At 46.2% G+C, this 17,003-nt stretch overlaps 1 protein-coding gene across 4 annotated transcripts in view; it reads right to left on the reverse strand.

The window, feature by feature from the left end:
- Positions 1 to 17,003, reverse strand: part of LOC140482465 (anion exchange protein 3-like) — a 227,358-nt gene that overhangs the window by 59,260 nt on the left and 151,095 nt on the right. For all 4 annotated transcript variants that reach the window (XM_072579984.1, XM_072579986.1, XM_072579985.1 and 1 more), the window contains 5 exons: positions 15,517 to 15,726; positions 12,508 to 12,656; positions 7,757 to 7,951; positions 4,593 to 4,790; positions 2,503 to 2,592 (listed from right to left, as the gene is read on the reverse strand). In XM_072579984.1, coding sequence (XP_072436085.1) covers positions 2,503 to 2,592; positions 4,593 to 4,790; positions 7,757 to 7,951; positions 12,508 to 12,656; positions 15,517 to 15,726 — 842 coding nt within the window. The remainder of the gene's footprint in view (positions 1 to 2,502; positions 2,593 to 4,592; positions 4,791 to 7,756; positions 7,952 to 12,507; positions 12,657 to 15,516; positions 15,727 to 17,003) is intronic.

The following is a 17,003-nucleotide window of genomic DNA, read 5'->3' on the forward strand; positions in this document are numbered from 1 at the left end:
CTGTATTCTCACTAACATTACCCTTTTCCAATGTGAACACAGACAAAAAGTATTCATTAAGTGCTTCCCCTATGTCCTCAGATTCCACACACATCTTCCAGCTACTGTCTTTGATTGGCCCGAATCTTATTCTAGTCATTCTTTTATTCCTGAAATACCTATAGAAGGCCTTAGGGTTTTCCTTGACCCTATCCGCCAATGACTTTTCATGTCCCTTCCTGGCTTTTCTTAGACTTCTCTTTAGATCTTTTCTGGCTAACCCATAACTCTCAAGCCCCCTATCTGAGCTTTCACGCCTCATCCTCACATTAAGCCTTCTTCTTTCTCTTGACAAGAGCTTCAACTTAATTAGTAAACCATGGCTCCCTCTCTTGACAACTACCTCCCTGCCTGATAGGTATATATGTAACAAAGACCTGCAGTAGCTGTTCCTTGAATGAGCTCCACATTTCAAGAGTGCCCATCCCCTGCAGTTTCCTTCCCCATCCCATGCATCTGAAATCTTGCCTAGTCACATTATAATTGTCTTTCTCCCCGTTATGCCTCTTTCCCTGCCGGACATACCCATTGCTATTGTAAACATAACCAAATTGTGGTCACTATCGCCAAAGTGCTCACCTACCTCAAAATCTAACACCTTACCCAATTACCCAATAGTTATAGTTCATTACCCAATACCAAATCTAATGTGGCCTCGCCCCTTGTTGGCCTGTCTATGTACTGTGTCAGAAAACCCTCCTGCACACATTGAACAAAAACTGACCCAGCTAAAGTACTTGAACTATAGTATTCCCAGTCAATGTTGGGGAAGTTAAAGTCCCCCATAACAACTACCCTGTCACTCTCGCTCCTATTGAGAATCACCTTTGCTATCCTTTCCCCCACATCCTTGGAACAATTCAGAAGCCGATAGAAAACTCCCAACAGAGGGCCCTCTCCTTTTCTGTATCTAACCTCAGCCCCAACTACCTCAGTGGATGAGTCTTAAACGTTATCTCAGCTGCTGTAATATTACCCTTGATTAACAATGCCACCCCCCCCCCCCCCCCCCCCCAACCCTTTACCATCTTTTCTGTTTTTACTGAAACATCTAAATCCCGGAATCTGCAACAACCATTCCTGTCCCCCCTCTAGCCATGTCTCTGAAATGGCCGCAACATCGAAGTCCCAGGTATCAACCCATGCTGCAAGTTCACCCATCTTATTCCAGATGCTCCTGGTGTTGAGGTACACACATTTCAAGCCAACACCCTGATTGCCGGTGCCCTCTTGAGACCTTGTAAGCCTATCCCTGACCTCACTGCCCTCAATCTCCCGTGCACTGGAACTACAATTCAGGTTCCCATCCCCTCACTGCATTAGCAAATCTCCACCCGGGGATATTGGTACCCTTCTGGTTCAGGTGAAGACCATCCTGTTTGTAGGGGTCTCACCTTCCCCAGAGAGAGCTCCAATTATCCGAGAATCCAAACCCCTCCCTCCTGCACCATCCCTGTAGCCGCATGTTCAGCTCCTCTCTCCCCTTGTTCCTCGCTTCACTAGCACATGGTACGGGCAACAAACCAGAGATAACAACTCTGTATTTTTTTAGCTCGAAGCTTCCATCCTAGCTCCCTGAATTTCTGCCTTAAATCTCCATCTCTCTTCCTATCGTTGGTGCCTATGTGGACCACGACTTGGGGCTGCTCCCCCTTCCCCTCAAGGATGCTGAAAACACGATCCGAGAAATCACGAACCCTGGCATCTGAGAGGTAACACACCGACCATGAGTCTCTCTCATTTCCATATCATTCACCATGAGCCAGACAGTGAATTGCAACCTCGATGAGAAAGGCTGGACTAATCCAATTCTAATTCTCAAGTGTCTTACTCCTCATTGATTCTTTACCTGCATAGCTTGGGTGGAAGGAATGGAACAGGAGGGTGATGGGCTGAAGGGCCTCCTATAGATCTCTATGACTGTATCACTAAATGCTGCCCTTCCATTCCCATTCCACCCCAACCCACATAGACAAAGGCACAGGGTAAGTCACACACAGGTGGACAAACACACAGACACAGACACATCCACATACATATACACACACACAGACCCACAGAGTAACACACACACACACAGACCCACACACACGCACAGTAAGATACACTCATACACACGGTAACACACGCACAAACACAGTAAGACACACACAAGTGCACAGACAAACACACACAGTAACACACAAATATATGGTAAAACACATTTACACACAGGCATGCCCGCACATGGTAAGACACATACACACATAGTAAGAACATTGTGCGCGCACACAGGTGGTGAGAAACACACACACACACACACACACACAAATATACATGAATACGTGGTAAGACAGCCAATTCATCTTACAGACATGGTAACACACCCACAAACACATGACACAAATGCACACAGAGTAAAACACACAGACTAACACGCAGCAGGACACAGACACATGGTGTGATTAATAGCCACACATTTACCTCAGTGTATGTGTCTGTGATAGAGATATCCACAAGGACCATCACCAGGATCGCAATGGGAACCCCAAAGTCTCCGATGATGCGCCGGGCCTGGGAGAGGGTGAAGGAAATCACATTAAATCCTGTGGTCATGGTAGAGAACTTCATTCCTCCATTACACGGGAGTTGACAATGTGGAGGTAGAACTGATACCTTCTTCAGTCCCCCTGTCAGAATCAGACTACTCCCTCAGAGACCCCTGGCTCCACCCTCTTCATGTGGGAAGCTGGTGGTCTGGTGGTCTTGTCCTCTGACTGTAATGCTGGGCTAATGAACTGAGGGGCACAGGTCCAAATCCCATACTAGCAGTGGGGGATTTAAATTCAAGGAGCTGAAATCTAGTGATCAGGAAATAGTACCGCACCGTTATCACTAATTGCTGTAATGATGCCAGGAGGAAATTGGCTTCACCCTGTCAGGCCTCCATGTAACTCCAGGTCCATACGATATGGTTGATCTTAACTGGCTGTTTGGGATTAGCTCACAAAATGCCCCATTCCAGGGCAACTAATTGTGGCCATGTCAATGATACCCAATGAAGGTCACCAATTTGAGAACATTGTTACTCAGTAGCTCTCCTGGTCTGGAAACACCTCAGTCCTCATGTTCAAATCTCTGCTTGATTTGTATTTTTATTCAGAATGTCACGTGACTTTGCATCTCACTGCCTGAGAAGACACTGAGACATTTTGAAGGTGGAGGTAGATGGAGTCTTGTCAGACGGGGGCGGTGGGGGGTGGGGTCAAAGGGTTGTCCGGGGTAGGCAGGACTGTAGAAGGTGGAGTTCAAACAGGTCAGCTGTGCTCACATTGTATGAAATGTTTTATGAAACTCTCCTCTATCTCTCTCTCTCTCTCTCTCTCTCTGTCCTTTGCAATGCTCCTTAAAACTGACCTCCTTGGCCAAACCTTTCACCACCTGACTCCTAATAGCTCTTTCTGTTGCTGGTGACTTGTGTGGTGACAAGGGTCAGTGTGTGAAGAGCTAGAGCAGAAACTCTGTTCCTGTGCAGTATTGAAGGACAACTCTATTGGCTGAGGGGGTGATACAAACAGTATCCTGACAGAGTGTTCCAGACAAGTTACTGAGAGACATTGACAGGTTCAGTCGGTGGATGAAAGATTGGCAAATGGAGAACAACGTGGGAAAAAAGGAAGTTGTTCATTTTGGAAGGAAGAACAAAAGAACAGAGAATTATTTAACTGGAGGGAAACTGCAGAAAACTGCAACACGAAGGGAGGGGACTTGTACCTGAAACACAAAAAGCTAGGGACAGCAGGGAATCAGGAAGGGTTCATGGAATGTTGGCCCTTATTTCAAGAGGGTTGGAGTATAAGAGTAGGGAAGTCTTACTGCAAACTGTACAAGGTGCTGGGGAGACCACATCGGGAGAACTGGGAGCAGTTTACACGCCCTTACTTAAGGAAAGACATAATTTCATTGGAGGTAGATCAGAGAAGGCTCATTGGGATGATCCCTGTTATGGAGGGATTGTCTTATGAGTAAAGGCTAAATATGTTGAGACTAGAGGGCTTGGTCTCAGAATAAAGGGGCATCAAATTGAGACTGAATGAGGAGCAATATTTTCTCTCAGGGGATTGGGAGTCTTTGGAACGCCCTGCTACAGAGAGTCGTGGGGGAAGACTCCTTGTGTATATTGAAGGCTGAGACAGATTCATGATCAGTTGGGGCATCAAGGGTTACTGGGAAAGGACAGGAAAGTGGACATGAGGAATATCGGACCAGCCAAAATCCTTTTGAAGGGGAGAGCAGACTCGAGGGGCCGAATGGCCTACTCCTCCTGCTCCTATTTCTTATGATCTTTCTTTATCGGTTTGGAGTCACATGTAGGCCAGATGAGTGAGGATTGCAGATTCCCTTCTCTAAAGGACATTAGTGAAATCTTTTTCTCCAGATTTTAGAAGGTTAAGGGTGATCTGATTGAAGTATTCAAGATATTATCAGGAAAGGATAAGGTAGATAAAGAGAAAATACTTCCATTTTTTGGAGAATTTTCCCCAATCTTCAAAGTCGGCATTCCACATACTCACGTTCCCTCCTAGAAACCGGCTGTTCCTGAATTTTCTCATGAAATACGCAATGAAGAATGTGCCAACCATCATGACGAGGGAGAGCAGGGCGGTGTTGGGTTGCATCTGCTGGTCAGTTTGTAGTAACGGGCGAGTAAGATTGGCATTTCTCAGAGAGAAGGGTGGATATGTCTTCAGGAGAGGATTCTCCTCAAAGACCTGGAGATGGGAAGGAAAAGGACAGCGTTATACAATACATGGAGATGGTGGAATCACTGATTCTTACAGAAGAAGACCATTTGGCCCTTTGTGTCTATACTGACTCTGCTTTGAAGGCAATATGTACTTAGTTCCACTCCCTTCCTCCTTTCCTCTAAGGTGGGAAAGATGCTGGAGTCTATTATAAAGGATGAAATTACGGCACATCTGGATAATAGTAACAGGATAGGACAGAGTCAGCATGGATTTATGAAGGGGAAATCATGCTTGACTAATCTTCTTGAATTTTTTGAGGATGTAACTCGGAAGATGGACGAGGGGGATCCAGTGGATGTACTGTACCTGGACTTTCAGAAAGCTTTTGATAAAGTCCCACACAAGAGGTTAGTGAGTAAAATTAGGGCGCACGGGATTGGGGGCAAAGTACTAGATTGGATAGAGAATTGGTTGGCTAATAGGAAACAAAGGGTAGTGATTAACGGCTCCATTTCGAAATGGCAGGCAGTGACCAGTGGGGTACCGCAGGGATCCGTGCTGGGACCGCAGCTTTTTACAATATATGTAAATGGTATAGAAGATGGTATCAGCAATAACATTAGCAAATTTGCTGATGACACAAAGCTAGGTGGTAGGGTGAAATGTGATGAGGATGTTAGGGGATTACAGGGTGACCTGGACAAGTTAGGTGAGTGGGCAGATGCATGGCAGATGCAGTTTAATGTGGATAAATGTCTGGTTATCCACTTTGGTGGCAAGAACAGGAAGGCAGATTACTACCTCAATGGTATCAAATTAGGTAAAGGGGCTGTTCAGAGAGATCTGGGTGTTCTTGTCCACCAGTCAATGAAGGCAAGCATGCAGGTACAGCAGGTCGTGAAGAAGGCTAATAGCATGCTGGCCTTCATAACAAGAGGGATTGAGTATAGAAGCAAAGAGGTGCTTCTGCAGCTGTGCAGGGCCCTGGTGAGACCACACCTGGAGTACTGTGTACAGTTCTGGTCTCCAAATTTGAGGAAAGACATTCTGGCTATTGAGGGAGTGCAGCGTAGGTTCATGAGGTCAATTCCTGGAATGGCAGGATTGCCTTACACGGAAAGACTGAAGCGACTGGGCTTGTATACCCTTGAGTTTAGAAGACTGAGAGGGGATCTGATTGAAACGTATAGGATTATGAAAGGACTGGACACTCTGGCAGGAGGGAACATATTTCCATTGATGGGGGAATGCCGAACCAGAGGACACAACTTAAAAATACGGGGTAGACCATTTCGGACAGAGATGAGGAGAAACTACTTCACCCAGAGAGTGGTGGCTGTGTGGAATGCTCTGCCCCAGAGGGCAGTGGAGGCCCAGTCTCTGGATTCTTTTAAGAAAGAATTGGATAGAGCTCTTAAAGATAGTGGAGTCAAGGGGTATGGAGATAAGGCTGGAACAGGATACTGATTAGCAATGATCAGCCATGATCATATTGAATGGCGGTGCAGGCTCGAAGGGCAGAATGGCCTACTCCTGCATCTATTGTCTATTGTCTATTGTCTATTGTCTATTGCCTGTAGACCTATTCCTTTTCAAGTATACACCCAATTCCAAAGGGTTTCTGTAATGCTGACCTCTCTCTTTCTGGGCTGCTGTTTATTACAGGACTGCTGTTGAAGATATCAGAGTGAATCTAAAAATACATGTCACAAAAGATGTGCAAAACCTTGGTTAGACCTCCCGTGAAGCACCATGACCAGACCAGGGCACCACACCTCAGGAAGGATAGACTGCCCTTGGAGGGAGAATAACTAAGGTTTACAAGAATGGTACTTGGACTTCAGGGGTTAAGTTATGAGGAAAGATTAGACAAATTAGGTCTTTTTTCTCCAGACTTTAGAAGGTGAAGGGTGATTTGATTGAAGTCTTCAAGATATTATCAGGAAAGGACAAGGTAAATAAAGAGAAAATACTTCCATTTTTTGGAGATTCTAGAACGAGGGGCGTAGTTTGAGAATTTCAGCCAGACTGTTCAGGAGAGACGATGTCGAGGTCCTGGTGTGGGACTGGGGTGGACCAGGTCAGCACTCACACGACACCAGGTTATAGACCAATCACGCTCACATCCCATGGATGATTTTTCAAAAAAAAATGTCCTTATTTACTCTTCATAATTTTGAACATCTCTATCAAATCTCCCCTTAGCACTTTGCGATTTGAGAACAATCCTAGATGTGTTACATAAGTATTGTTGAAGAGAAGAGACACATTTTGTCAAAACCTTTTGCCTTGCACTCATCAAGACAACATCTAGCAGAACCAACATAAAGAGAAAGTAACATTAGACTGTAGAAGGGAAAGGTGCTGATTGGTTGGGAAGTGGACTCTGGTTAGTAGAGACATTACCATGGAGACTGCTCCAGTTTAAGATGACTGACAGTTCACTGCCAAGCATTTTAGAAATTTTTAACTAGAGTGTTTGATTCTGATTGGCTGGGGAATTGTCCTGAGAAATGAACTGCAGAATGGTTATTATCAGCTTTATTAATTTGGAACAGGTATGTGTGTGTATACATGTTGTTTCTATCTGACAGCCAATTTTATGCATTCTATCAGGCTCACAATATGGTGCACTTATGCACACTGGGCCCGATTCTTTTCAGAACCAATCAGAGTTAATATACCTGGTTTAAAGTGTAAACAAATCTTGGCAGTTAACTGACAATCATCATTAACTGGTGCATTCTCCATGGCCTCCTCTTCCAATCAGAGTCAGCATTCTCCTTTCACAGAGTGAAAATCCTGTTTTCTCTTTTCTTTGGCATTCAAGTTCTGCATTACCGAATAATTATTCCCGAACTTCTTCAGCCACATTCCTCATCCTAAGCATCATTCTGCTAAGACTCCCTAAAATCTGAGAATATACCTCAGCCGAGGTGTCTGATTGGCTGTTTGACACGGGGTTTGACCTGACGAGAGTTGGCACTTACCTCGTAAAGATTGTGGAAGGTTTCGTAGATGAAGATGACGGAGATGAGGAAGGCGAAGATCTCCTGGGTAAAAGGTGAGATGTAGCGCACCAGGAAACTTCCCTCAAAGGCTACCGTGATGACCACAATGACCATGAGCCAGAAGCCGATCCAAACACGACCTGTGAGGTAGTCCACGTTCTGGGTCTTGCTGAACTGGCGATGTGCGAGGAGTGGGGGAGGGGTGATGATGGCGAGGAGATAGGGAACAAAAGGGAGAGATAGGTTATCCATGAAGCAGCGAGATGTTCACCACAGCTCCTCTCCGAACAGACCGATGCACATGTAGGTTCATTCAACCACACTTGGGGAGGCCATGTTCTGTGGAGGATTGCCCACTTAGCTCTTCTGGAGAGTTTCACGGGAATGACGACTCTGTCACTGCTCCTTTCGTGTCGCTTGGTCAATATCGTGAAATTCCCTCCTGAAGGACATTGTGCATCGACCTACAGCACATGGACTGGAGTATTTCATGAAGGTAGCTCACCATCACCTTCTCAAGGGATTGGCAATAGCGAGGACTGCAGATGCTGGAAACCAGAGTTTAGAGCAGAGTGGTGCTGGGTAAGCACAGCAGGTCAGGCAGCATCCGAGGAACAGGAAAATCGATGTTTCGGGCAAAAGCCCTTCACCCTGGAGACTTCCTGCCTGTATTCCTGATGAAGGGCTTTTGCCCGAAACGTTGATTTTCCTGTTCCTCGGATGCTGCCTGACCTGCTGTGCTTTTCCAGCACCATTCTGATCTAAACAATAAATCCTGAACAGCCAGTAACGTCCACTTCCAATGAATTATTAACGAAAGGAATATTCTTCACACGAGGGGGAGTGGAAATTTGGAACCCTGTTTTCCCAAAAGGCAGTGAACTGACCATTTCAAAATAGAGATTGTGAGAGGGCGTTAGGCTTTAAGACCCAATGAGGTACGCAGCCAGGATTGAACTGAGGAATGGAATGAGCTCAAGGGGCTGAATGGCCTCCTCTGTTCATGCAACTTTTCACTTATTCATTCACAGGATGTGAGCATTGCTGGCTGGGTCAGCATTTATTGCCCATCCCTAATTACCCAGAGGGCAGCTAAGAGTGAACCGCATCCCTGTAGGTCTGGAGTCACATGTAAGGGTAAGGATGGCAGCTTCCTTCCCTCAAGGACATGAGTGAACCAGATGGGCTTTTCCTCCTCTTGACAATCGATAACAGTTTCATGGTCATCATTAGACCCTTAATTCCAGATTTGTATTAAATTTAAATTGCACTATCTGCTGTGGCAGGATTCAAACCCAGGTCCCCAGAATGTTACCTGGTTCTCCGGATTTATAGTTTCTGGTGTTGTGTGACATCTGACCTTATCCCGGAGGCTGGTTAAGGGAACCTGACATAATATGGTCTCATTGTGCTAGCATTGAGAGGCTGATTGGTCCAGGTCACCTCTGTACTGCTGGACTCGGCCAGCATTTGTTGGCATCCTGAATGGCCTTGAACAGAGTGTCTTACTGGAACATTTCAGGTAGCAGTTACATGTCAACCACATTAGTGTCAGCCTGGGGTCATGGAGTCCTGCAGGTTTCCTTCCCTAAATGGCATTAGTGATGCAATGGTATAAAGCTCCTTAATACAGTTTGTTTAGTTGAATTTTAAACTGTTCAAATTGGCGCGAGCATTTGAGGTTATCGACCATCTTTGTGAGGGACTGAGAGGGTCACGTATAAACTGACAACTCTCCCCCTCTGTGCTGATGGTGGACCTCATAGAATGTGAGTTCCCTGATCGGGGCTGTTAACCTGATCCAATCAGGGAGCCCTGGCTGACAGATATAAACAGGAGAGTAACTCTATTTTGATTTAATCCCTGTCCTCCCCTTCACTGTTTTGATCTCGCAGCATTGCCCTTTGATGGGAAGGGGACTGGCCACTCGGGTGTTTCCTTTCTTCCTGGTGGTGGAAATTTGAATAAAGATTCGTGCACCTTGTGTCTCTCACTGTGTCTCACACCTGCACACACACACAACATGGATGCTGGGGAAAAAGTAAGCACTAACGCAAAATAAAAAGAACAGGAGTGTCAGACATCCTGTTCACTCTGACAGCTGGCTCTGAGGAAGCTGGATCAGTGTCAGGGAGTCTCCACATTTAAAAAATGGGTGACTTTGGGACAGGATGCCTATCATTGTGGAGTTATTTTAGTCCATACATAATCTGGCACCTTTACATCAACTTTTAAAGAAGGGTCAGCCTTGGAAACTATCATGTAGCCAAGCCATTACTTTTAAGGAAGTGAAGCAACAGCTTTCATTCTTGAAGGTGCTGGCACACTATATAAAAAATAAACAGGAGGGTAACTCTATTTTGATTTAATCCCTGTCCTCCCCTTCACTGTTTTGATCACACAGCATTGACCTTTGAGGTGAAGGGCACTGCCTGTCACTGGCCACTTGGGTGTTTCCTATCTTCCTGGTGGTGGAAACTAAATAAAGATTCGTGCACCTTGTGTCTCTCACTGTGTCTCACACCTGCATACACACACCATGGGTGCTGGGGGAAAAATAAGCACTACCGCAGTTAGATGGTAGTGTGGGGGGTAATAGCAAAAAAGAGGAATGCCAGACATCCTGTTCACTCTGAGAGCTGGCTCTGGGGGAGCTGGATCAGTGTCAAGGACTTTAAAATAAAAGGAAAAAACAACAAAAAAAGAAAAAAAAAGAGGAGGATCATGACGGCAGAGTGGCTCAGTAGTTAGCACTGCTACCTCACAGCGCGAGGGACCTGAGTTCAATTCCAGCTTTGGATAACTATCTATGTGGAGTTTGCATAATCACCCCATGTCTGCGTGAGTTTCCTCTGTGTGCTCTGGTCTCCTCCCACATGGAACATTAGGGGAGGGCTGCCTTAGAGTGGCAGAAGGTGGGAGGGACGGGGGGTTGCTGGGGGTCTGTATTGTACGCACTGGTTTTAATAAAATTGGACTGTCTTGTATGTACAAATTTCATTGTTACTGTTTGTAATGATTGAAACTGGGGTTTAAGGTGTGTCTTCATTTCCCTGAAAACTGGTTGAAGGGTGGGGTTCGGGGCCTGGCTTTGCTGCCCCTCTCCCTTGTAAAATTGTTGTTTCTCTCTATACATCTGTTAATGTTAATTGTTTTGTAAACTGTGAATTGGTTAATAACTTTTTTAAAAAATAAACAGGAGTGTCAGAGGTTCTGCTCACTGTGAGAGCTGGCCCTGAGAAGGCAGGATCATTGGGGGGGACTCTCCCCATGTAAGTAAAGGGTGACTTGGTGACGGGATACTGGCCTCAGGATACTGGTATTTCACACCAGTTGTCACAACGGGATCTGAGCCCATGTCCTCAGAACACTCTGGATTACTAGTCCAGTGACATTCCCACAACACCATTATCTCCCTATTTCAGTTTGGACCGAATCATCTCTCAGTACAACAATCAGCTGATCAGCAGGAAGAGCAATGGCCGAGTGGTAATATTGCTAAACTATTAATCCGGAGAACCAGGTAACGCTTCGGGGAATAGCTTCGAGTCCTGCCTCAGTAGATGGTGGAATTTGAATTCAATAGAAAATCTGGAATTAAGAGGCTAATGATGACCGTGAAACTGTTATCGATTGTCAGAGGAAGAAAAGCCCATCTGGTTCACTCATGTTCTTTAGGGAAGGAAGTTGCCATCATTATCTGGTTATAGTTTGACAGGTTTATTTGAAATCACAAGCTTTTGAAGCGCTGCTCCTTCGTCAGGTGATGTCAAGTGGAAAAGGGGCAGCGCTCCGAAAGCTTGGGATTTCAAATAAGCCAATTGGACTATAACCTGGAGTCATGTGACCTCTGATCTTGTCCACCACAGTCCAACCATATCATTGCCTCCAGCAGTAACTCATTCCCTTGTCAGTTTACTGTAGCATTGGAGAGTCTCATCCCCAAAGCTTTGAAATGACCCCGAGGAAGTTGGGAGATGTGTAGGGACTGGAGGAGGTGACAGAGATAGGGAGGGATGTGGGGACTGGAGGAGGTGACAGAGATAGGGAGGGAGGTGGGGACTGGAGGAGGTGACAGAGATAGGGGGGGATGTGGGGACTGGAGGAGGTTACAGAGATAGGGGGGGATGTGGGGACTGGAGGAGGTTACAGAGATAGGGAAGGGACGTAGGGACTGGAGGAGGTTACAGAGATAGGGAAGGGACACAGGGACTGGAGGACGTTACAGAGATAGGGAGACGTATAGGGGCTGGAGGAGGTTACAGAAATAGGGAGGGGGTATAGGGCCTGAAGAGGTGACAGAGACAGGGAGGGGGTATAGGGCCTGAAGAGGTGATAGAGACAGGGAGGGGGTGTAGGGCCTGAAGAGGTGACAGAGACAGGGAGGGGGTGTAGGGCCTGAAGAGGTGACAGAGACAGGGAGGGGGTGTAGGGCCTGAAGAGGTGACAGAGACAGGGAGGGGGTGTAGGGCCTGAAGAGGTGACAGAGACAGGGAGGGGGTGTAGGGCCTGAAGAGGTGACAGAGACAGGGAGGGGGTGTAGGGCCTGAAGAGGTGACAGAGACAGGGAGGGGGTGTAGGGCCTGAAGAGGTGATAGAGACAGGGAGGGGATGAAGATGAGCAATTTGAAAAGAAGGATGTGGATTTTAAGATCAAGGCTGGACTGGGTTCCAGTGTAGGTGGGCAGCATGTGGGCGGGTGGGTGAATGCTCTTTGATAACAGGCTTACCTTGTAGAACGCCTCTTCAAAGACCAGCAGGGGGCCTGTGAATCCAATCACCAGGAGGGGCTGGGCTCCCAACAGGGAGAAGACCACACCTGTGGCCGATGTGGAGACGATTAACTCTGAAACCCCAATTAACCCCTCGGTCTTTGCACCTGCATGGGGTGGAGATGCCATGGTTAGACTCAGGACCGTTTACAACAATTCAGAAGCTGCTTCAGGATCATTAGAGAGAGAGAAAGAGCCACCGCTGCCCATTCCCCACACACCCCCTCACTCTCCTGTATGACCAAGGCTGCCACACAGAGATCAGAGCAGTTTGTGAAAGGATGTTTGCAGAGAAATGGGGGGAAAAGCTTTAAATCGACCCGCCACCCAAACTTCCTCCTGTCTGCTTTCATATGCAAATCCCATCATAGATTCAGAGAAGGTTCCTTTAGATTGGAAACAGATAATGTAACTCCTTTACAGAAAAAGGGAGGGAAGCAGAAAGCAGGAAACTACAGGCCAGGTAGCTTAAAACCATCATGGCAAAATTATTCGAAGCTATTATTAAAGACGTTATAATAGAACACTTGGATAAGTTTGAGGTAATCAGGCAGAACCAGCACAGTCTCATCAAAGGGAAATCATGTTTAACTAATTCCTTCATCGGCTTTCCCTGAGCCCGGGAGCTGTCAACTGAATTGTGATAAACTGTGTCTTGTTTTTACCTTTTATTATTATTATGTATGACTGCTGTCATTGAAGTAGGTACCACGGTGGACTGACTTATACAATCTTTCACAGTACTCTTCACGTAAAGGGACATATGATAAAGATATGTCCAAAACTGAATCCGAAGATGTGTGGGTTTGGTGGATTGGCCATGCTATGACAGGTCGGCGCAACATCAAGGGCCGAAGGGCCTGTACTGCACTGTAATGTTCTATATTCTATATTACTATATAATTGCCCACAGTATCCGCGGATGTGTTGGTTAGGTGGATTGGCCTCAGTAAATTGCCCACAGTATCTGTGGATGTGTAGGTTAGGGGGAATTAACCAGGGGAAGGATAGGGTTACAGGGGTAGGGTAGGGGGCTGGCTCTAGGTGGGATGCTCTTCAGAGGGTCAATGTGGACTCGATGGGCTGAATGGCCTGTTTCCACACTGTAGGGACTCTATGAAATAAATTTCTATTCTATTCAATTGTTGGGGTTCTTTGAAGAACTTGTGCTCCGGATAAAAGGGAACCAGCAGATGTATTTAGATTCCAGAAGGCAATTGATAAAGTGCTACATCAAAGGTTGTTGAGGAGAATCAGAGTTTATGGTGTTGATTGGAATGGCTGGACAACAGGAAACAGATAAGTTGGTCATTCTCAGGCTGGCAGGATATAATGAGTGGTGTTCCACAGGGGTCAGTACTGGGGACTCTATTCTTTACCGTTTATCTCAATGCCTTGGAAGATATGAGAGGTAATCTTACTAAAGACACTAGATAGAAACAAAAGTGATTTGTGAAGATGAGCCTATACTGAGGTACGGAGAGGTTAAGTGAGTGGGCAAAAGTCTGGTAAATGGAGTATAATGTGGGAATATGAGAAGTTGTCCATTTTGGCAGGAAGAGTATAAAAGCAGCATATTATCTACACGGTCAGAGGTTGCAGAGCTCTGAGGTTCAGAGTGTAATGTTACTATGGCTTTAAGGAGGGTATTTGTCCTAGGCTTGTTTTTGACCGAGGTGCTGATCAGTCTGTTCAAACCTAATTGTGAGGCCTAGGGTTTTTGTTTTGAAATTGCAACAAAAGAAGCAGCTTGAATGGGGGTGGGGGAGGGTCAAGCAGAACCAGGACTTTACTTTTAGCTTTCAGTTGCTGTTGAGTTTATGAAAGCTGCTACATCTCTCTCTCTCTTTGCTACAGCTGAAAGCTTGGGTTCTTTTTCTGTTGCTAGAATTGCATATGAGACGATCTATTTGACTGAATTTGCCTTTGCCAAGGGTGTGCTTAAGAATGTTACTATATTGGAACAGTTAATGAATAGTTTATTATTTTAAGTATTTCGATGGGGTTACAGTTAAGCCAATTCTTTTCTTTCTATTTTGCCTTTATTTTAAGTATAGTGTATGAATAACGTGCATTTCAGTTCAAGCCTGGCAGTTTGACCAATTGATTGCATTCAAAACACAACACTTGGCACTTGTTTTTAAAATAAGACAAAGTTAGGGTCTAGGTCATCTCTGTGACATGTTTTAAGGGGTTTGGTCTGGTCTATAACAAGAGGGATCTGGATGTCCGGGTGCACCAATCACAGACTGTTAGTGTAATCAGGAAAGCAAATAAAAAGTTCAGTTTTAGTGTGAGAGGAACTGAATTCAGTAGAGCAGGAGGTTATGCTTCAGTTATACAATCCATTGGTAAGACTGTATCTGGAATACTGTGTACAGGATTGGTTCACTTCGACATTATCGCAAAAAAGGAGGTGATTCAGCCCACTTTGTCCATGAGCAGACCCACAGCCCCTCCTCTTTCCCTACAGCCCTGCCCAATCTTCCTTTCTGAGCCCAGATCCAAGTCTACGCTTACAGTTAATGGGAAATCAGATAAATACTGTACATGGTTACGAAAGGAATTGAATGATATGGTCATCGGGTCTGACAAAGAGTTCGGGGAGGAGGCGGCAGTGGGAGAAGATTTGTGTCAGCATTGAGCAGTATCTTGGGGGTGGGGGGGTAGGTTTCTCTGTCAAAGCCAGCAGACGAGGGTTGGTGGGGGCATAGGATGCTGCAGACTGGAAACTCAATCCCCACTGTGTTCCCAGCTTAGCCTCCCCGGTGTTGGGGAATGGGAGGTGGAGTGGGGATGGGAAAGACACAGAGTGGAGGTGGAGGAAGAAGGGAAGGTGAGATGGAGGGAGTGAAGGAGAGTGGGGAGGCAGCTGAATGGGGATGGGGCTGTGTGAGGGAGGACAGCGTTGAAGTGCCCTCGCAAGAGATATTCAACGTCGTGCGGCACCTGGAATGAGAGAGTTACCCAGCAATCCTCCGAAGGTGATGGCCGGTGACAGGGCTGCAAAGTAAATGAAGATGATCGCAGCCAGACACTGACAGTCCATTGCATCCCAAAGGTCACTCATGTATTTTGGGTATCTCCGCTTGATATCCCGGTACAAGCCCCCAAACGGAATCCTTGTTCTCTTCAGCGGATCATCATCACTTTCGTCCTTCACCTCCCCACACACGTCTGGAGGAAGAAGCAAGAACAGCTCAGGGTAACACAGTAAGATGGTTCGCCTCTCCACGCTAGTTATTCTTTTCATACTCTGTGTGTATGAGCTTCCTATTACCCCCACCCGTCCCAACGAGGAGACCATGGGATCTAGGACGATCACCCAGAGGAACCTCAGCTCAGTACCTCAGCCAATAACCAGTGACCCCCAACAATATGGCACTCCCTCAGTGCTGCACTGGGAGGAGCAGCCTGAACTTTGTCCTCAGTTCCCTGGAACAGCTCTTGAATCACAGATGATGTGATGCCCTTGCAGCTTCAGGGCAGGGTCTCAATAACTATTGCCCCTCACTGCCCACTGCCAAGTAGGTGCAATCGCATGGCTCTTTTGGGAATGAGCCGCTGATGGTGGTGAAGTGGCAATGCCAGCGGATTGTGTGACCCCAAGATCGAGGGCATGTTGGAGGTAGAGGGGGAAATATCAGAATGGAATTTAAATTCAACTAACAAGCTGAGAATATGAAGCTAGTTTTCACCATGGTGACCATGGCAACCCTCGTCAGTTATTGTAATGTCCTTTTAAGGAAGGAAGTCTACCATCCTCACCTGGTCTGGCCTACATGTGACTCCAGACCCACAGCTTAGGCGAGTGCACTGACTTGCAGGGTTAAATGGGTTCAAATCCCACCTCAGCATCAGAGTGGAATTTACCCAGTCTCATCTATGTGACTCCAGACCCACAGTCATGGCCTCTTAACTGTCCTCTGTAACGGCCTCAAGGGAAAATCAGTTTCTGTGACCATTAGAGCATAGAACAGTACAGCCCAGTACAGGCCCTTCAGCCCTCAATGTTGTGCTGGCCTTTTATCCTACTCTAAGACCAGACTAAACTACGTACCCTTCATTGCACTATCATCCATGTGCCTATCCAAGAGTCGCTTAAATGTCTCAATTAGGGGCAGACAACAAATGGTGACCCTGCTAGTAACATCCACATCCCCAGAATAAATTTTTTAAGAAAGCATTTCTATGGGTCCAATCTATCTCCACAGTGTAGTTTTAGATTCAAATAAAGACTCCAGATTAGTGTTTTTTAAACTCTTAGTTTGGTACAATTGTTCAAAATAACAATACAATACTACACACAGCTTTCTAACTCAGCACCAAGAGACCTACACCTGGAACTACAGCTCACAGCAAGAGTCCCCAGACACTCTCTTATTAAACCCAAGGGTGGGCAAGACAGAGGTCACTATCACTGTGACAGAGACCCGGGACAGGGCAACATCCTT

The sequence above is a fragment of the Chiloscyllium punctatum genome, chromosome 10 (assembly GCF_047496795.1).
Source record: "Chiloscyllium punctatum isolate Juve2018m chromosome 10, sChiPun1.3, whole genome shotgun sequence".
In the NCBI taxonomy this organism is placed as follows: domain Eukaryota; kingdom Metazoa; phylum Chordata; class Chondrichthyes; order Orectolobiformes; family Hemiscylliidae; genus Chiloscyllium; species Chiloscyllium punctatum.